The sequence below is a fragment of the Culex quinquefasciatus genome, chromosome 3 (assembly GCF_015732765.1).
Source record: "Culex quinquefasciatus strain JHB chromosome 3, VPISU_Cqui_1.0_pri_paternal, whole genome shotgun sequence".
NCBI lineage: Eukaryota > Metazoa > Arthropoda > Insecta > Diptera > Culicidae > Culex > Culex quinquefasciatus.
In genome coordinates, this window is record NC_051863.1 from 158,741,025 (window position 1) to 158,763,731 (window position 22,707).

General features: G+C 36.4%; 1 protein-coding gene across 1 annotated transcript; it reads right to left on the minus strand.

The window, feature by feature from the left end:
- Positions 1 to 7,712: 7,712 nt before the first annotated feature.
- LOC6045934 (forkhead box protein I2) lies at positions 7,713 to 20,935 on the minus strand. The gene is made up of 3 exons (XM_038263914.1): positions 20,572 to 20,935; positions 13,845 to 14,172; positions 7,713 to 8,487 (listed from the first exon to the last, which is right to left on the minus strand). Exons 1-3 carry the CDS (start codon positions 20,877 to 20,879, stop codon positions 7,750 to 7,752), a joined length of 1,374 nt encoding a protein of 457 aa, XP_038119842.1. The 5' UTR covers positions 20,880 to 20,935; the 3' UTR covers positions 7,713 to 7,749.
- Between the last annotated feature and the right edge of the window lie 1,772 nt (positions 20,936 to 22,707).

Consider the following 22,707-nt stretch of genomic DNA (forward strand, 5'->3'; position numbering starts at 1 on the left):
ATCGCCTGGCATTGTTGTTTATATTGCACCAAAAGTGCAGAAAATCGCTGGCAACAATGTCTATGGCATATTCTGAAATGCCGCGCGGCGTGCACCTTTGAAAGAAACGGACAATATGAGCTTGACATTTCGGTCAAGTATTTTTTTTTTTATTTTTTTTTTTAAATTTATATTTATTCAAATTTCTTTTCCATGTACATTCATTCAGTTAAAATATTATTGAGTGTCCAATCACAAACGATGACTTTTCACCTCAATTTTAAATACTAGCAACTTTCATTTATTCATGAAATATTGTAGCTTTCGCTATTCAGTGATTTCAAATGTAGGAGGTCCTACATGTACAAAAGGAAAAGGGATACCTTAAAACTAACTTATAAACTATATAAAGAGCGGATCAATGCAGCTGAAGACTGCAATGATTTTTGTCGAAATGCATCAATTATCTTATTGGACATAACATCCAAAGTGTCAACTTCGGCTAATTGATGAAGTTCACTGGTGCTGAACCAGGGAGGAAGTTTCAGAATCATTTTCAGAATTTTGTTCTGAATCCTCTGAAGTTTTTTCTTCCTGGTTAAGCAACAGCTTGTCCAGATCGGCACAGCATAAAGCATGGCAGGTCTGAAAATTTGTTTATAAATTAACAGTTTATTCTTGAGACAAAGTCTAGAATTCCTGTTTATAAGTGGATACAAACATTTAATATATTTGTTACATTTAACCTGGATACTTTCAATGTGATCCTTGTAAGTAAGGTTTTGTCAAAACCAAGTCCAAGATATTTCACTTGATCCTCCCACTTTAAATTTACCTCATTCATCTTTATAATGTGATGACTTTTGGTTTAAGAAAATCAGCCCTTGGTTTGTGAGGGAAAATAATAAGTTGAGTTTTGCAGCATTTGGAGTAATTTTCCATTCTTTCAAATAAGAATTGAAAATATCCAAGCTTTTTGTAATCTTCTTGTGATGACACGAAGGCTTCTGCCTTTGGCGGAGATGCTTGTGTCATCAGCAAAAGTGATTTCTGACATCCTGGGGCAAATCAGGCAAGTCAGAAGTAAAAATATTGTATAAAATTGGACCCAAAATGCTTCCTTGAGGGACGCCAGCACGTACAGGTAGTTGATCAGATTTGCTATTCTGATAACATACCTGCAGAGTACGATCCGTCAAATAATTTTGAATAATTTTCACGATATAAATCGGAAAATTAAACCTTTTCAATTTCGCAATCAAACCTTTATGCCAAACACTGTCAAATGCTTTTTCTATGTCTAGAAGAGCAGCGCCAGTAGAATAGCCCTCAGATTTGTTGCTTCGAATTAAATTTGAAACTCTCAACAACTGATGAGTAGTTGAATGCCCAAGGCGAAATCCAAACTGCTCATCAGCGAAAATTGAATTTTCATTAATGTGCGTCATCATTCTATTAAGAATTATTCTTTCGAATAATTTACTAATAGATGAAAGCAAACTAATGGGCCGATAGCTTGAGGCTTCAGCAGGATTTTTATCCGGTTTCAAAATCGGAATTACTTTGGCATTTTTCCAACTACTGGGAAAATATGCCAAATCAAAACATTTGTTGAAAATTTTGACCAAGCAACTTAAAGTTGCTTCTGGTAATTTTTAATTAAAATGTAAAAATGCCATCCTCACCAGGGGCTTTCATATTTTTAAATTTTTGATAATAGATTTTATTTCATTCAGATCCGTATTAAAAACTTCATCTGATGAAAATTCTTGTTCAACAATATTCTGAAATTCTATTGAAATTTGATTTTCAATAGGACTCAAAACATTCAAGTTGAAATTATGAGCACTCTCAAACTGCTGAGCAAGTTTTGAGCTTTTTCCCCATTAGTTAATAGAATATTATCACCATCTTTTAAAGAAGGGATGGGTTTTGAGGTTTCTTAAGAACCTTTGAAAGTTTCAAAAAGGTTTGGAATAAGGTTTAATTTGTTCGACATCTCTTGCGAACTTTTCATTTCGCAGGAGAGTGAATCTGTGGTCAATAACCTTTTGCAAATCTTTTGAATTCGCTTCAGTGCAGGATCACGAGAACGTTGATACTGTCTTCGGCGAACATTTTCAGACGAATCAAAAGCTGAAGATCGTCATCAATAATGGGAGAATCAAATTTGACTTGGACTTTAGGAATAGCAATATTCCTAGCATCCAAAATTGCATTAGTTAAAGATTCCAAGGCTGAATCAATATCAGCTTTGGTTTCTAAAACAAAATCATGATTTAAATTATTCTCAATATGATGCTGATACCTGTCCCAATTAGCTTTGTGGTAATTAAACACAGAACTATTGGGTCTGGTAACTGCTTCATGAGAAAGTGAAAAAGTTACTGGAAGGTGATCAGAATCAAAATCAGCATGAGTCACTAAAGGACCACAATACTGACTTTGATTTGTCAAAACCAAATCAATTGTTGATGGATTTCTAACAGAAGAAAAGCAAGTTGGCCCATTCGGGTATAAAACCGAATAAAGACCAGAAGTGCAATCTCTGAACAGAATTTTACCATTGGAATTTACTTTTGAATTATTCCAAGATTGGTGTTTGGCATTAAAATCACCGATGATCAAAAATCGAGATCTATGCCGAGTAAGTTTATTCAAATCCCCTTTGAAATAATTTTTATTTTCCCCAGTGCATTGGAATGGCAAATATGCAGCTGCAATCATAATTTTCCCAAAAGAAGTTTCAAGTTCAATGCCCAAACTTTCAATAACTTTTAACTTAAAGTCACGTAACGTGCTATAAGTCATACTACGGTGGATAACTATTGCAACTCCACCGCCATTTCGATTCATTCGGTTATTAGTTATAACTTTATAATCTGGATCACTTTTCAAATAAGTGCCAGTTTTTAAAAATGTTTCGGTTATAACAGCAACATGCACGTTATGAACTCGTAAAAAGTTGAAAAATTCATTTTCTTTCGCTTTTAAAGAGCGAGCATTAAAATTCATAATATTGAACGGCCCGAGCGGTTTTAGGCTTTCAGGATTTTTGTGATATTTACTTGTAGAGTCAAAACAGATCAGTTAACTTCACTTATTTGTATATTACACTTTTTGAAGATTACATTTTTGCGGTAACACTCTCAACTTTTACGCGCACGATCACATCTTTTACGCGCACGATCACATCACTCAACTTTTTGTTACTAATTTCATTAAGACCTTCGTCGAGCCAATTCTCTACGTTGAAGCCAGACTTGTCCTCCAGACCTCTGCGCCGAGCCATGCCAGACCCCGAACTCCTAAGTCCCGGGTGGACTCTTCACGGCAGCTAAGTCCCGGCGGACTCTTCACAGCGGCTAAGTCCCGGCGGACTGCGGCCTCCACCGCTAAGTCCGGCTGGACTGGGGCCTCTGCTACTGGTGGCTGCTGGCGGGTCTGGCTGGTCAGGGGCGTCTTCTGGAACTGGAACTGGACTGGAGTTGAGCTGGCTGGAACTGACTGGAACTAATTCTGGAACTAACTTCCCTCCTCAAGAATTTTGGGGTTTTTATAGTCAGTCCCCGAAAACTCTACTAAATTTTGTTCTACTAAAAGTGGTCCGTTTCGATGAGAAGCATCGATGAACCTCATGAATTAAATTGTGCAGACCTCTGCAATTCTTCATGACTTTCCGTATGGTGTAGTGAGTACACCTCAAAATCGGAAGTCATGGGTTCGAACCATTGTCGTGAAACTTTAAATTATGTTATAGGAATATCAAAATAATGTTCCTCAAATATTCTCAAAAATGTAAGTCAATAATGAGAAGGTCGAATTCTCCATTGAACAAACATGCCAATGAATTTGGTTAAGCCACACCTTCAATTTCCCTGTGGAATAACATCGCACATTCATAATTGAAAGCTTAACCATTTTTTTGATTGCCTAATAATTGGCGAAAATTAATAAAGGGCTTTTCAGGTGAGGATGACTCATGATCCACACCTGTACATAAGCAATTATTTGTCGCGCAACGCGAGTCGACGGGTAAAATTATTTATGCTTGCGTTAGCGCGCATGGTCAGAACTGTGGTGAGGTTCGAAAAATGGACAAATTTAATGATTTAAATTTGAGGTCGCTGCAATATTGATGGAATTACTTAGATCCATGATTAAACTTCAGGGTAAGAACAACATCATTCGCAAATTTTAATCCAATCTGGATTGCTTCCATCATGGATGTAGCATTACTCATTGTTTGAATCAAACCAAACAGTGAGTTTTGCAAAAAAGTCATTTTTTCAAACGTAACATCGCCGAGATCAGAAGATCCCAAAGCGTTGCCAGCAGAAAAATTTTCAAATGAGATTTGAGGTACCTGGCCAATTTCAGGAAGAATTGCAGAGGATTTAAAATTCGTGGATGAACCCGAAACGACGTTAGCATAGGAAATACCGTTGCCTGTTTCAATGGTAGAAGTATTTTGTCTAGCTCTCTCATTAGAGGGAGATAGCAAAAACGTTTGATTTAAAGTTTCAGGTACAACCTGACTTTGAGAAAATTTCGGTTTGGATTTCGGCTGATGCTTAGCACGAGAATCCAAAACCTTTTTTCTGATGGGGCAATCCCAGAAATTTGATTTGTGATTTCCACCACAATTTGCACATTTAAATTGGGTGACTTCTTTCACGGGACAATTGTCCTTGTCGTGAGAAGAATCCCCGCAAACCATGCATTTTGGAACCATGGCGCAATGATCAGTACCGTGACCGAATGCCTGGCAACGCCGGCACTGGGTCAGATTCTGGCCATTACCGCCATGTTTCTTAAAATGCTCCCACTTTACCCGTACATGGAACAAAAACTGAACTTTGTCCAAAAGTTTCAAATTGTTGATTTCATTTCTGTTGAAATGAATCAGATAAAATTGTGAAGTCAAACCAAAGCGAGAAATATTCCCGTTTGATTTTTTCTTCATCGGTATTACTTGGGATGGGGCAAAGCCAAGCAACACCTTAAGTTCGTTTTTGATCTCATCCACCGACAAGTCGTTGGAGAGACCTTTCAGGACCGCCTTGAATGGACGAGCATTCTTGGTCTCATACGTGTAGAAATTGTGTTTGTGGTTTTTTAAATAACCAACAAAAGTTTGGTGATCTTGTAAAGATTCAGTCAACAAGCGACATTCTCCTCTTCGACCAAGCTGGAACGAAACCTTCAAATTGCAAGTTTCCTTGCAATTCTTCAGTTGCGTTCGAAAGCTGGCCAAATCGGAGACGGAAGTCACTACAATTGGCGGAGCCTTTACTCGTTTCTCGACGGCAGAAGGCTCAGTACGAGGAGAAGGTTCCTTGTCATCAGTTTCGGATAAAACACCGAAACTGTTTGTCAATGGAATTGGAGGATTGACCTCACATTCAGAATCAGAATCAGACCTCAGAAGAGGCTGTTTTCTTTTTCTGTTTCCGTTAGCCGGTATAGCGTTCAAACGCTTCACCGACGTAACGACCAAATCTTCAGAAGATTTGCGTTTACCTTTGTTTTGACGCATTTTGCAAGCAAAGTTCTCTTAAAAAGATGGCTTCGTTTGTAAAATACAACAAAATTTCAGGTGGGGTTAGTCTTGAAAAGACTGTTTAGAATTTTGGAAAATAACTCAGGTAGTCTTTAAAAAGACTGTGAATTTTGTTTTGAAATAACTCTGAGCTTAGGTAGTAAAAAATACCGCAGCTCTAGTGTCCGTTCACCACGAAGGTTCGCAAGACACTGATTTCGGTCAAGTAGGTTTCCCATACTGATGGGCTACATATTTCAGGGTGTAATATTACATAAAATTCGATTCTTTTTTCAGAAATTCCGCAAAGACACCCCCTTTTTGAAAATTTGGAACGATGTTTTTGATTGCAAAAAATAAAGATTTTCGAGTTCCGAATAGTTGTAGGATCATCTGAACATCCGTACCATTCACTAAATAAAAGAACCGTCCCGATTGGTTGAGTCATGACCGAAAACAGCGATTTGAAGTTACCGTTCAAAAAGTTTTGAGAGGTTGGAAGTTGGATATTTTGCAGATTGGTTAAAGATAAAATACTTGACCAAAATTTGTTCACGAATTTTTACATCCCGAAATTGTGTGAACGTGAACTGTCACTTGAGCAAAAGGGATAGGCTGTTTGATTTATTAATGGTTACACCCTTTTGAAAAGTTGCAGGCCAAGGATTGATACTTAAGAGCATGCAATGGCACTGATCTTGCGTGCTCTTTGGTTGATGTCCAGGTAACGAACATTCTGGAAAGAACGCAACAAACTACATCCGTAGTTCTGTTAGATCATCCGAATTATCTTGATCAGAACAGTATAGCTCTGGTTCCTTGCAAGTGTCCTATTTTTTTACCTCCACGTTGGCTTGGTTTTCACGATGACCTAGCTGGTGGCCTGCGGAAACAGATCGTAAACCTTTGACCACCGCGGGTCAGAGTCGAGACGGCTGAAAGAAAGGGGCGCGACAATGTGGGAAAGGGAAGTAATTTGTGATTGTAGACGGTATTGTTTTGATTCGCAGTATGTTGAGTCAACTGCTGTGGATGTACCTGAAACATCGCACAACGGGGTTTCTCTTCTCTTCATTCTCAGCTACCACCTATCTCCTATTTTTATTTTGCTCTTCTGATTCCCAATTCTTCAATGATTCTTCTATTTAATATCCATCATTTAATTTTGATTCTCTTATCTCTCAAAGCTTTTCCACTCTTTTTTACCAATATTTGCTGCTGTAACAAACTTTGTTTTTTCCTTAAAAATATACTTTTCCTTAATGTACTAGTAATATCAAGTCTATTTATCATTTGTCTAATCTTTTTTGATTTATTGCGAATTTATTTATTTGAATAATTCTTTATCTGTCCTATAAATTATCATTACCATAATCTAAGCTTGTTTTGTATCTCTATTTATTAACTTTTGTCTAATTTTACATCTAATACATCCAGCTTCTCATTTTTATTCCTTAAAATACGCTCATCATTCTCTTACTATTGATTCTTGATTTTTATAAAATAAATTCTCTTTTGCTATCTATTGTTTTCAATATTCACCCTTTTTTCAAACAAGTGAAGTTTTAGCCCGTACTCAATTTATGGAACGGTTAAAAGATTAACACAAATATTACTATTGTACTTTTGGTAAACTTTTATAACATGCTTAGGACCAAAAATTGTAACAAAACACCGCGACAAAAGAAATAGCAACATATAAACACGACTCAACACTAGGAAAGATTTCAGGAGAAAACAATACACAGTATTGAATTCAAACTTAACATAAAACAGTTTTTGCTTTAATGAAAGTTGATAGGCACACTTTAAATGGTTAGGCGCTTATACTTACGTCAAACCCTACTTAATGTACCACCCCGGCCGAGTTAAAATGCGTAACCGGAAAAGAAGGTGTGCATGCCTGGCACGAACACTCAAAGCGTGTTCTAGCGTGTTGCTCGTACTGACTCAGAGCAAGGGTGAGATGTAGGTGTAAGGGCAGTGCGTGTTCGTCGGGAACCAAGTGCATAAGATCGGTCTTACACTGAAAATTGCGAATTGGGAAATTGCGAATTGCGGTTACAACCTTTTGAAAAGTTACTACGGAATAAAAAAAGGACATTGGTTTCATAAAATACAGTTTTTATTCATGGAATCGACTAGCTTCAACTATTTACAAATCACTCATGGTAAAAAAAAATAGTCTCCTTTAAAAATGCACTCCCCAATGAACCCAACTTACACCACTACTTTCGCATAATACTCTCGATCGTAAAACTGCTCGACCTTAAACCGCCAGTAGCACTCTTGCTCGACCGAAAACCACCTGCTGGAACCCGCAGGCAAGTACTTCCCGTGGCGTTGATACCACTTCCATCACGCTGCAGATCTGCCTGACTCGTGGCGCCACTCTGCACCGCGTTCAGCTCACCAAGAAACGCGTCCAGCGAGGGAAAATTCGATTGAAAATTATCTAAATAATTATCAGCCACCGCAGCAGTGGCCTGGTGGCCAATGCCAACTCCCGGAAGGCCCGTTAGGGCACCTTCACCGGGGGCGCCACTATCGGTGGCTTCATCAAAATCTCGTTTTACGATTCCATTTGCCAAAATTGGCGGACCACCTGAAGCTTCGAACTGCTCCGCCGGTGAAGAGCTCGTCGACGGACACGGTGACAGCGGCACTTGGCCAGGACGGTGCCCAGGTAATGAAGTCGTCCGTTGGCCGGAACTGGCCGCGGGGAACGACGGCAGCAGCGACATCGAGTGATAGCAGTTTGATACGACGCCGTCCAAATTGTGGCCGCCTATCAGATGATGAAAATCGTCCGGAATGCCGCTGGAGTTGGAGCTGATGGAACTGCCGCCGGTGGCCTGGGACGTTGTTTTAATAAATTCTGCAGTCGCGAGGGCCGCCGCCGCGGCTGCTGCGGCCACCGACGTCGGGGGGAAGGCCATTCCGAAGGGCGGTGGGGGTGGCGCGGACTGTGGAAGAGAGGAGGGGAAATGTATGTTTAGTAGCGTCGTCGTCGTCGTTGTCGCAAATGAAAGGAACCCAGGAAGAGATATGTTCCGCGGGGAAGATGAAATTGGCAGGACTGATGGTCCACTAAGATTGGGATCTAAAATTGGAAATAATTTGCGCCATGAAGTTGGAGACGAGCGCGGAGAAGATCTGGATGGCAGCAAAAGTTGGAGGAAGAGAGCAAAAAATTAGGAATGTAAGAAAAAAAGAGAAACTCAAAAAAAATCATGATATTGTAAATTCATGACACAGAAAAAAATGTAGTCATTCTCCGGGCTAGTATACCAGTGGGAAAATTTTAAAACACAGCCTTTTCTAAAAAAATATTGAAGGAAAAAAATCTCCTACGTCATATTTGCTCGTAGAACAGCAACCAAAACTTGAGAGCAATTCTCTACCAAAACCGGAAATGGATTGTATTTGTATTTTTTAATTTGACTCAAACTTTGTGGGGGCCTTCCCTATGACCAAATAAGCTATTTTGTGTCATTGGTTCACCCATACAAGTCTCCATACAATTTTGGCAGCTGTCCATACAAAAATGGTATGTAAATATTCAAACAGCTGTAACTTTTGAGTGAATTTTCTGATCAATTTGGTGTCGTCGGCAAAGTTGTAGGTATTGTTGAGGACTTTTGAGAAAAAATAGGTACACGGAAAAAAAATTGCAGATTTTTTTCTCAACTTTTTTAGCACTAAAACTCAATTTTCCAAAATACGATTTTTTTTGATTTTCGAGATTTTTTGATATGTTTTAGGGGACAAAAATCTGCAACTTTTGGGCCATAGAGAAACATGGTCAAAAAATCTGCCGCCGAGTTATAAATTTTTGAAAAAATAGTGATTTTTGGAAAAAATCGAAGTTTTGTGCAAAAACAAGTTTGACATTATTTTTTAATGCAAAATTGAATTTGCAATCGAAAAGTACTTTACAGATTTTTTGATAAAGGGCTCCGTTTTCAAGATATAGCCACCGAAAGTTTGATTTTAGCGAAATATTTGCAGTTTTTCAATTTTTAAAAATAGTGACCATGAGTGACCATTTCTAAAAATATTTTTTTTGAAAAGTTCAGAAAATTTGCTATAAAATTGTCTAAGAGACATCGAAGATTGGACCTCTGGTTGCTGAGATACAGCGGCTTAAAGAAACACGAAAATTGAAGTTTTCTAAGTCTCACCCAAACAGCCCACAATTTTCTAATGACGATATCTCAGCAATTAATGGTCCGATTTTCAATGTTAAGACATGAAACATTCGTGAAATTTTTCGATCTTTTCGAAAAAAATACTTTGAAATTTTTTTAATCAAGACTAACATTTTAAAAGAGCCTAACATTGAATATTACGCCCATTTAAAATGCTAGTCTTGATTTAAATCTTTTCAAAACATTTTTTTCGAAAAGATCGGAAAATTTTACGAATGTTTCATGTCTTAACATTGAAAATCGGACCATTAATTGCTGAGATATCGTCATTAGAAAATGGTGGGCTGATTGGGTGAGACTTAGAAAACTTCAATTTTCGTGTTTCTTTAAGCCGCTGTATCTCAGCAACCAGAGGTCCAATCTTCGATGTCTCTTAGACAATTTTATAGCAAATTTTCTGAACTTTTCAAAAAAAATATTTTTAGAAATGGTCACTCATGGCCACTATTTTTAAAAATTGAAAAACTGCAAATATTTCGCTAAAATCAAACTTTCGGTGGCTATACCTTGAAAACGGAGCCCTTTATCAAAAAATCTGTAAAGTACTTTTTGATTGCGCATTAAAAAATAATGTCAAACTTTTTTTTGCATGAAACATCGATTTTTTCCAAAAATCACTATTTTTTCAAAAATTCATAACTCGGCGGCAGATTTTTTGACCATGTTTCTCTATGGCTCAAAAGTTGCGGATTTTTGTCCCCTAAAACATATCAAAAAATCTCGAAAATCAAAAAATACGTATTTTGGGAAATTGAGTTTTAGTGCTACAAAAGTTGAGAAAAAAATCTGCAATTTTATTTTTCCTTGTACCTATTTTTTGTCAAAAGTCCTTAAAAATACCAACAACTTTGCCGAAGACACCAAATTGATCAGAAAATTCACTCAAAAGTTACAGTTGTTTGAATATTTGCATACCATTTTTGTATGGACAGCTGCCAAAATTGTATGGAGACTTGTATGGGTGAACCAATGACACAAAATAGCTTATTTGGTCATAGGGAAGGCCCCTACAAAGTTTGAGTCAAATTCAAAAATACAAAAAAATAAAATGGTCGAAATCGGCCGATTTCGTAGAGAGTTGCTCTTTATCATTATTTTTTGTGTCAACAAATATGCCTGTGATTTTTAACTGATATCTCTGAAACTTTTGATTCGATGTTCAATGTTAAAAAGATGAACTTTTGTTTATTGTTCTGATTTTTCTAATGAAAATAATCTCAAAATATCAAAATTAAGCAAAACTGATAAAATGGTCTACCACAAACAATATGTTTCTTTAAATTCAGCATTTTTAAATGATTATGATCAGAAATTTCACAAATGGTCCAATTTTCAACATCGAAAATCTTTTAAAAAATACAGGCTAATTAGGTGACACTTGGACAAAAATTCTCAGGATTAGCTTAACATAAAAGTGACTATTACTCCAAAACGCTGCACTTTATGAAAAATAAAGGGTTATTTTTCAGAGTGTAATAATATATTCAAAATAGTTGTAGAGCAGACAATTAGAAAAATGTAGATGTGATTTTATAAAAATAACCTTGTAAAATTACAAAAAAAAAATCCAAATTTAAAATGAAAATTTTTGTGTTTTAACCTAAATAGAATAAGACCCCTGGGTTACTGCAGATTAGGGTGACAAGAAAATTTGAAAATTTTGGAAATTCTTAAGAGATACCCCCTAGCTCGATTCTCGTGTTCAGGAAGCATTTTGAGCAACTTTTGTTCTCTTGTTTTATGTTTTTCATGTTTAATTTTCAGTATTAATATTTGCATTTATCTTGATTTGTTTATGTTTTTTCTGATAGTATTAGGCTAATTCTACCACCTCCTAACATTATTTTTTTCTATATAGTTTTTTTCATATTTTTACAGCCTTTTTTCCATTTATTTTTTTTACTTGTTTTCACATTGCTTACTATAAAATGATACCATTATCGTTGAAATTGTTTAAAAATACTTAGAGGCACAGTCTTGGATAATACAAAAGTTATTGTTTGCTTATTTTTGCCTAAATTTAGGAAATATTTGTAAAAAATACAGCCAAAGTTGACCCCAGAAAAAAAGACTCATTGGCTAAGCAACATAAAACTAACCCAATTTTTTTTATAATTTCAAGAGTTTTCTGATTAGTTTTCAAAAGCCGTAAGAGCCAATGGTAAACAAAGCTTTCTTGCCTCGGTATTCTATATTCTTACGAAAACCCAATTTAAAAATGCTTAAGATTGTTCATCTATACGCCTTTCAAATGTCTCAAACTAAAAACAAATGAAATTGTATTTACTATTTCGACGTCGTCGTGCTATCTTGTCGCACCCGCCATTTTGACGTTCCGAGAAAAACGCGTTTTAATGTTTGACCTTGAATATACAAAAACGAGAGCACGCAATGTAAACAATAACAAACACTTTTTGTTTGGCTGACCATTCTGTGCATTGTCTCAAAGTTTGGTTGAAGTTGGTTGCTGGAGTCCCGAGTTATAATTACAAATGTTTACGGTAGTCTAGCTTGTACGTGCGACAAACGCATCCTGACTTTCCTGGCCTGAAATCCCTTTGGCCTTTTGTCGCACTTACATCAATTTTCATGGAGTGACAAGATAGCACGACAAGATTGAAACTACTTTCATATGTAAAGTGACAAAAATGCACGGAGTTTTTTCGGTTTTTGTTGAATATCTCAGGACTGAAATCGAATTTTGGGGATCTGTGAAGGTCAAAAGGTGAGGCATTGTGAGCTGCACAAAATGGCGTTCTTAACTCAATTTGGCTCAAAATGCACGTACGACAAGTTAGCACGATGGCGACGATTTGGAGAAAACGAATATTTGTATCGGAGGTCACGGTGGCTCTTACGGCTTTTTCAAAACTCATCCGAGCAGTTCTTCTTTCCAATGCTTTTTGACGTATGGAAAATTGGATGCAAATTATTTTTTTGGCGAATTTTCAAATGGAAGTCCACCTAGAGGCGGAGTTGGGTTGTAGAGGGTCCTAACCTAAACCGATTTGGCTAAAAATTGCGAAAGTTACTTAATTTTGCCTAAATAATCAAGCAGAAGGTATCGTTGATGTCGTTTTTTATTGACACTCTACCGCAGATTCGAAAGTACATTAAATTTCCGTAAAATGGCATGTTCCAATTTTTTTAACAGTTGAGTTTTAAAATATAACAAAGGTTTTAAAACAATTTTTTTGCAATTCCGTCGTGAAACTATTTACTTTTCCTGTCATTCTTGAACGACGAAATAGCCTACTTTTCTGTACCAAAAATAACAGAATCAAATAGCAACACTTTTCAAAATAAATGCTGAAAAGTTCTACTTTTCAGCCTCAAATGGGTGCTGAAAAGTTGAACTTTTCAGCACTTGTTTCGAAGAGTAACACTTTTCAACATTTTTTTGATTTAATCGATTTATTGACAAAATACATGAAAATTTGACTTAAAATTACTCTCAATGGGTGTTTTCCGGAATTGCAAAAAATGTTGTATGGAACTCGTTGCAAAACTTGATTTTTTCAGCACTCTTCGTATTTATCCAACTCGGTGAACCTCGTTGGATAAATGTACGACTCGTGCTGAAAAAATCCTCTTTTTGCAACTTGTTGCATAAACTACTATTGCGTGTGCCTTTAAAGAAAAAATAAATTTTCCATGAAATTCTTTCGAAATCAAGTTTCCAAATAATCACCTCACCATTATTAAAAAAAAGACGTCTTTTCTCGAATGTTTAAAAATAAAAAGAGGTCGTACCACCCCTTCGTCACGAGATATCGAAAAATGGAACTCACATTCTTGATCAGGGAAAAAAAAAATACCCCTTAGAACAAAGTTTCACGCAAAACGAAGAAGGGTTGGGATAATTTGTGAAAATCTGAAGAATTACTCTTGATTGATAGTCAAAAATATTTATACAATCATTCAGAATTCATTTTAGTATTGGCTTTTTAAAATAGAATCAAAATCCTTCTCTTTTTTCAAAATAATTTGAAGAAAAAAAATTAAAAAAATTTGCCCTTTTTTCAGTATATTTTAAATTCTTTTACATTTTTTTGTTTTGCTTAAATTAACAAGATAAAAGTTCTAAATATTTGTATTCTCAACAACATTACCTGATGAAAGTGCCCGTTGAGGATCATTTTGGCGCTCCGCTGGCGGCGCGTCCTTCGCCGGCGGTAATTTCCCTGCTCGAACATGTCGTTTGCCGACGGGTCCAACATCCAGTAGCTGCCTTTGCCACCACCAGCAGCACCACTAGAACCGTTGCTTCCACCGCCATCACTGAGTTCTGCTCCCTCGGTGGAGGTCCTACCGGACGAAGATCCGGACCGCGATGGGGACGACTTGTCACGTGGAACTTTGACGAAACAATCGTTCAGGGATAGATTGTGCCGAATCGAGTTCTGCCAGCCTTGCTTGTTTTCGCGGTAGTACGGGAAGCTGGAAATTGTGAAATGAAAATAATTAGTTTTCAAATAATAGGCTTTCAGTAAACTAAAATTCAGGAACAAAAATGTCTCGTTTAAGTTGAAGATTTGCACTTCAAATATGCAATCAATGGCACAGAACTAAACAACTCTATCTTTCAACAAGTTTACTATTTCAATTCGGCTCGAATAGAAACCAGAAAAAAATCCCATCAAAAAGTGCACCACCAACCTCTCCCGAAAGCTCAATCACTTCTCCGTCTGATTACGAACTGTAAATTTTCCAATTCCATTCACACGAACGCCTCTCAAAGAATCATCATCATCATCACCGTCTTCGAGATTGCAGTGTTCAGACACCTACAAACATGCACACATATAGACAGACACATTGTTATTTTAGGATGAATTTTCCTTTATTTCACCCGCACCTCTGCAGTCACTCTTCCATAGACTAGTAGTAGATCTATAGTGGGAAATTCAACAGTGAGTGAGAGAGAGTGAAAAGATGGAGGGAAAACTCCGGGAAAAAGAGATAACACTGTACTATTTCGACACCAGATTATTTTTCTAAACGATGTGTTCAGTGCTCGCAAAATGGGAAAACTATCGTTTGCTTTCTGCATTGCACTGCTGGTGGGGAAATAAAGAAAAGTGATTTTTGAAAGGGGTAATTGAGCAAAACTTTGAACAAAACTATTTTTTTCTTTTTTTTCTGTTCAATCATACTATCATACTGAAACTAACATCTTTAAAAATAAATTTATATCCATAGATGATACCATAAATGAGCAACAACTGTCAATCTACCCAATTTTCAAGTTTGATTTTCTCGCTCCAATCGAGGGCTTCCCCCCTCCTAAACTACTTGCGGTATAGTGACTGCATCAGCCGGAAAGTAGCAGGCCACCCGGAATTGGCCAATAACAGCCGAAGAATGGCTGCGGGCTTTGCCAAACTCGGGGTGCTCATCAAAACGATACTGCTGCCACTCTCTTCCACTGTCCATGACTGGAGGATGACGATCTGATCAGGGCGATTGCTGTGGGCGCGGTGCCAAAATCTCAACAAGTTTCTGCTGCATTGAGCAGTTTCTTCAATTCCGAAGATTGGGATCAGTTGCCGAAAGTTCGGACACTGTTGAGTTTAGATTGATTTTGAAAGTCTCAGCTTAAAACCTACTTTACAAATATATGAATAAAATGTATAATTAGGGCTTCAAAAACAATTGTTACATTCAAGAGATATTGAAAATAATACTTGTTTTTTATTTACTCAAATGAACTTTTTTTTCAAAACCTTTTTTCGTAAAATCGCGATAATTTGTAATGATGACAAGCAAACCCCATATATATTTTTTTTGTAATCGTTGTAGAAACTTTGTAGAATATTGTTACACTCTCAAAAATAACCCAGCAAAGTCAGAAAAAAACGAAACTTTAAAATGAAATTTTTTGTCCTAAATTAAAAAAAATACCCTTCTGGGTTAATGTAGATTCGAAAATTACATTAAATTTCCCTAAAATATGACATGTTTCAAAAAATGTTACAGTTGAGTAGCGGAAAATGGCATAGTTTTTAATACTTTTTCAGTGCTTTTTAGTGATAAAACACGTTTTTTCGGAATTTTGAGTACATCATCCAATCGGGCGTCCAATTTCACGTAAAAGTCTCATTGATACAAAATGTCTATCTAGAGCGTCCAATTTCCCGGGGTTACAAAATTCCCGGGAAACGGGAAATTTTCAACAAATTTCCCGGGAATTCCCTAAAAATTTTAAATTGACCATTTATGGTTATATGGCCTAATAAATTAATTAGATTAAAATAATTTTAATGGTGTAAAAGTGGTTGAAATTAAACGATATTTTTCATATTAAAAAAGTATTACTTCAAACAATTATTTCTCGATTACTTTTAAACAAATTCTTCTCAAACAACCCTTTTTGAAAAATTCAATTATATTATAATTCAATTTCCATCCAATTTGGTTAAGGTAAACATAAAGAGTAAATATCATATTTTTAAATGATGTAACAAAAAAAAATCATTAAAACAGATTGTCGATGATAAAATAGGTAATATTCATTCCATAATAGCGTAATTTTTGTTGCCCAACATATAAGCCAGTGTTTCTCAACCGGTGAGGAATTCCCCCCCGGGGGGAATTTGGCCATTCTAGGGGGGAATGAGGGTTCAATATAAATTCAATGTCTTAAATCATTATGTGACACATTCTTTGCAACTTTCAATTTCTTTGATTAGTAATAAAAATATTAGTTTTTTCCCAAAAAATAATTATTAATGTTGAAAAAATTAAATGATTTTTTAAATATTTCTCAGGCATTTGTATTTTTTTAGACGCAAGCAGATTTGTTTGTGACCAATTTGTGACCAATTTTTTTTGCTGGTTTCTGTGAGATTTTTGTACACATTTTAACAAGAACAACTTTTTTCAAATATTATTTTAGATTGTTTGAATTCTTCACATCTTTTGTCTTTTGCCGCAGAAAATTATTAATTTTATTTAATATTTGTACATATTTTATAATTGTATTTATTTATTGTAATTTAAACGAAAAGAAATCCTAGAATAGTGGCTTTCCCTGTTTAAGAAAAAAGATCAAATAAACAAGCAATTAATCAAAATCAAACCTGCGTTGTCTGTTAGTTATTTTAAAATTAAAATAAAAAGTTTTCAAATACCTACTATAGTTTATTGCGTAATTTACACTTTAACTTGCTAAGAAAATGTTAACCTTTTTGCAAACCTAAAAAAATGTTATTATATTTGTGTATTGATACCAGTAAAATAAAAATAATGGGAGGGGGGGAATGAAGTTCTTGCCAACCAGTCAAGGGGGGAATGGATCGCAAAAGGTTGAGAAACACTGATATAAGCAAACGATATTCCTAGTTGTGAATGCTTCAGAAATAAATATTATCTGAATTAAATCTTGACAAGAAATTTACAGACAAGCTGATTAGTTCAATATGAACAGTAGATTAAATGAAGGAAATCAAATCAGGTTCTCTAATTATTATTTTTTGTATGATTTTTTTTTTTTGTTCAGTATTGGGACTGATTGTTTATTTACCCAAATTGTTTTAATCACCTTAAATTGTATTGGAATTACGGGCTTTTGTCGGTATTTTTCGGTGAAATTAAACTCTCAAAATTAGAAGAAAGGAATGAAACTGATAGGTGGATAGGTGACTAGTGTCTTAGAAGAAGAGTGAAAAGGACGGAAACTAAGTCAGCTTGATCACACACGTACGCTTTCTCATATGGCCCTTTCGCTGACTTAGTTTCCGTCCTTTTCACTCTTCTTCTAAGACACTAGTCACCTATCCACCTATCAGTTTCATTCCTTTCTTCTAATTTTGAGAGTTTAATTTCACCGAAAAATACCGACAAAAGCCCGTAATTCCAATTTTTTGTATGATTTCAAAATATTTGTGCCAAAAAGGTAGGAAAATGTATTTCGGGAAATCCCGGGAAACAGGAAATATTTTTTTCCGGGAAATCCCGGGAAATTATTAATTGGGCGCTCTATGTCTATCTCATCACCGTTTCAGGCTGCAAATTATCTAAGTCTTACAAAAATAGCCCTTTTTTGCTTTTTCCAATATCTCACCAACTAATGGTCCAATTTTCAATGCTTGAAAAATAAATTGTCTGATCAGCTCAAAAACATATTTTGAAAAATTTACAATAAAAACTAATTTTTCAAAAGAGTCAATTATTCAAAATTGTTTTTAATGTCTCCAAAATAGTTTATGATCGATTCTACTACTTTGTTCAATGAGTTTATTTTTTATTATTGGCAAAACATATTTTTACCCCTGATTTTTTTGAAAATAAATGAATTTTTTTTACAATTTTAGTTGCTCCCGCGCACAATTTTAGTTGCTCCTGATATTCAGTATACATTGGAAGATTTTGTTACACCCAAAATTCAGAGTCGAGAGAATCGTTCTCTCAAAATTTATTGAGGGCTCAGTGCCAAAATCGATAGAATAATTGTACCAACTCATACCATCATAACAAATGAGTTCATTCGTCAGTTGAATCAATAAATCTCCAACATCGTGTCATACATCAACTTCTGACCTCTCCATGGTCACCAAGCTGTGGTGGCCGAGGCAGTAAAGTCACTGGGTTAGTATGTCAAAGGTCTCTGGTTCGATTCCCGTGGTCGACACTTATGATTTTTTGTTTGATGGATGAACTTTTTTTGCAAATGAACCTCGAGAGAATAGTTCTATCGCCCATCTCGAGCTGTGTTCTCTGTGTCCGTTAATGGTACCACTATTCTCTCAAATCGAGACCATCATTCTCTCGGACTAGTGCTGCCAGTTTTGGGTGTATGTTTCACATGCTTCATCTACACCATTCTCTCACAAAACATAACCAATAATAAAAATTACCACTGAATTTCTCATTATTTTCAACTACACAGCTAAAAAAGTAGTAATTCAGCTGCATGTAAAAGGCGTGGGTGTAAAATAAATATTGCATTATTATATGAAATTTTATGTGATTTTACATCCTGAAGTATGTAGCCCATCAGTATGGGAAACCTACTTGACCGAAATGTCAAGCTCATATATGCGTTTATCAATACAGCTTTTCATCGGTCTGATGACCGAGTGAGTTAAGGCGCCAATCCTTACTGTTGGTGCTGGGTTTGAATCCAGTCGGTTGCAACTTTTTTTTGTGTTTGCAAAAATTGTACATGCAGTGTGTAATATTAAGTGTTTATTTTAACGAAGGTGATGTGCATGCTTTTGCATGCGATTTTACCATCGGATTTTTTGCTGTGTACAGTTCTTTTCTGCTTGCAAGCGCAGCGTAAAATTGAACTAGTTTTACTTAAACAAAAAAAACACTTCTGTTTTATTAATGAAGATTTTTTCAACTTTTCGAAAAGAAAAAGAATAACTTTAGAATTCTTTTGTGAAACTACAGTGCAGATTCGTTAGCTCGAATTTCGCTACTTCGAATGTCCGCTAACTGTAATGCTCGCTAATTAAAACATATTCAAATTATAAAGCACTCAAACGTCAAAACTGATTTGTCTAACTGATGTATACATTTCGACCACGCTGTTTCATGCTTTTGACAGCTGTCAGTCGTTCCGATTAGCGATTTCGGATTCGCTACTCCCAATGAAGTTCGGCCTATTTACATCGTCAAAAATAAAAGTACTGAAAAGCATTCAGCATTCATTTCAGTGCTGAAAAGTTCAACTTTTTGAGCCTTGTACCAAAAAGTAATTCTTTTCGATAGTGATTTGAAGATTGATAATTATTTAATTTATGTGACCAAATTTCAATGAAAATGTGCACCAACTAAACATGCACATTCCTATTATTTCTTGTAAGAGAGTGTGAATTTTGAAAAAAAAAACGTTTCTTAATCCACCATAAGGTGGGTGGTGCCTTCCTCACATTAACAAAGTAATAATGAAAATTGGTTAATGAAAAAAATATATACCTGATACAGACTTTTCCAGAAAACATGCAGACTCTCATTTGAAGTAATGTGGCAACCGGGCGTTTCGCATCTGGCGCGACTCTCGCACGTAAACAAAAAGACCCGGCCTTTTGAGGTTATGCAAAAAATCACCCTTTTTTGTATCTACAATTTTTTTTTTTCTTGGCATAACTTTTTAAATACTTTACTAAACAAAATAATATTTAATAGGGTCTTAGGGGACCCCAAAACGAACAGAATAAGGCGGATCCGGCCAAAATCGGTTCAGTCAGTTCTGAGATAATCGTGTGGAAAAAAAATCGTGTCTACACACATCCCCACAGACATTTGTTCAGAATTTGATTCTGAGTCGATAGGTATATGTGAAGGTATATCTGAGAGGTGCATTTAAGAAGTTCATTTTTCAAGTGATTTTATAGCCTTGCCTCAGTGAGGTGAGGAAGGCAAAAATCAATGTTTGTCAACTTTAAACAGTTTAAAAAAATCTTTCATATAATTTACCATCGGCCGAAACAATGACTGCAGAAGTATATTGTGCAATGAAAGTTCAATAAATGTATATTATCACTTGGATTTTTTAGCCAAACTTACATTATTTTTTATTTAATTGTTTTGAATGAATCTACAAATTAAAAGAATTGAAAATTATTTGGATTTCAAATAAGAAAAACTTTATTAATTATACAAAATTTACATTACTCGCATTGCTTTTATTATTATTTTGGTTTAAGTAAAAAAAAACTTCTCAACTGTTCATGGACCAACTCACAAGTTTTGAAAAACATAATATTTTAGTTATATTTCATTTCAATGTTAGGCCATGCTTGTTCTCAGTACTGATTCAGATTACAGTAAAAACATGCTCTAATCGCTTTGCCCCGTCGGCACCATCCCCCACTCGATATCACTCACTTGTCCATGATGTACTTGTAGATCCCGCTTAGCGTCAACCGTTGCTTCGGCGCACTGCTGATGGCCATCGCGATCAACGCAATGTACGAAAAAGGTGGCTTTTCCGGCCTGTGGGCAGCCTTCAGGAACGAAAACGGCAACGACCACTGATTCAGGCCCAGATATCCCCCCGGCTGCGGCCCAACAAACCCACCAACACCGACGTCCAACGGAAAGTACCGACCGCCGGAACTCCCCAACAGGCTCAACTCCTGGTTGATGCTGTGAATCTGATCCAGCGCTGCCGCGTACGACGAGTAGGGTAGCATTTTCCAGCTAATTTTCCACTATTCACAAAAGTATTGCCAGTTCTGTTGAAATGTTCACCGACGCATCAACGCGCGATCCACCGCGAGCGACTCCCGATCGACAACTGAGTGAGCGATCTGCTCACTGATCCTGATCGTGTGGAAAATCCACCCAGCGGAGAAAACGCGAAGAGAGACATTTTCTATTTGTTTAACCAAACGGAAAAACAGAAAGCATTTCCCCTTCCGCGCGCACCCTGAACCTCAACTTAACAAAACCAGTTTGAAACACATTTTACCCCGACAAGCGCTACTCACTTTATTTATGTTTTACACTACATTGAGAGTAATAAAAACAAAAAACGGTCCAAATTTTCTCTTCTTGTTTGGGAATCTGCGTGTGCGCGCGCGGCTAAGTGTGAGTGTGTGAGAGAAAGCGAGAATATCGCCTTGTTTTTCTCTCCTCTTTCCGAAAAGTAGCCTGTTTTCAAACTTTTATTTGTGCGGTTTTACGACTTTTCTCCGTAAATTCGATTTATCCTTTTTGGGCCTCACGATCGTACAATGTCTGCGCCGCGGGGGAAAGTCGTCGTTTGTCACTTCGGGAGGGTTGTTTGAGAATTTTATGACTTTCAGACAACTCAAGTCCCTTGAACTTAACGGAATGTAAATACTTGAGGCCTGGAATGTTGTCTCAACTAATGAACAGTATTTAAACATTTCGTTTTGAGTAATTGTCAGTGTCGTTTTGGTATCCGTAAAACAAATCGATTGTTTAAATTCAATAAGAAACTCACGATAATTTTTGTTTTTTCAAAACTAAAAATAATAAATTAAAAAGCAGGGATGTTCTCCACAAAGTTGCAGAACAAATCCTAATTTTATTTACACGTCTCCATAAAACCTTGAGAACTGCCCATAGTCCTAACATTTCAAAAGAGCTCAAAACAAACATTTCCACTTTTTGGAAAAAATAATCTAGATATGAAATTAATTAAATTAAATCTTAAATTTAATTACTGTTAAGTGAATCGCTCCCATCTGTTCCTGTTCCTCAAAAACCATTCTCCACAACCAAAACTCATAACTTTTACGATTTCCTCCCGAAGATCTGCCAACCCATAAACCAAGGAAAACTCATTCCCACCGATCATGCTCTTCTCTTGCTCTTTCCTTTCTCTCTCAACTCAACCGAAAACCCGCCGCCTGCCACGATCTCCGTCGGCGGCGGCGTCGGCGATCATCTCAAAGAACGCTTGGCTCCGCCCCTTTGTTTATTTTGAAACAAAACTTCATCGACCGAATCCACACAGAGAAAAGCGCCGCAGCAGAAAAAAAGGAAAAGAAAGACAAAAATTTTCCCGCAATGGCGGCACCGCAGCGAACGCGTGGCCCCGAAGAAACGCGACGATCGTCCCTTCTCGTTTGGCATGTGTTGGTGGTGGTGGCGTCGTCATGAGCTCGTGCGTAAACTGGCGAAAGTCAAGCGGGCGTGACGAGTTTGAAAGGCAAATCTTTGCGCGCTGTTTGATCTTTATGATTTGGTGGGACGGGTGTAGTTGTGGTGGTTTAAAAATATTAAAGAACGATTCAGTCACTGCAATTACTCATAAACAGATCGTTAACTTTTGTCGTAATGTTGAAGGAATTTTCAAATACGGCTTTGCATGGCTGGGATGATGAATTGGTTTACACATTTTGCTCAGGATATAAATCTTGAAAAAATTGTGTTGAAGTTTTTCAATGCATGGTTATAACTTGTTTAGGAAAACCTGCAATACTTTAAAAAATATTGAGTTATGAGAACTTAACATTCCAATAATTAGTGAACAGAAAAGGATGAATTGTT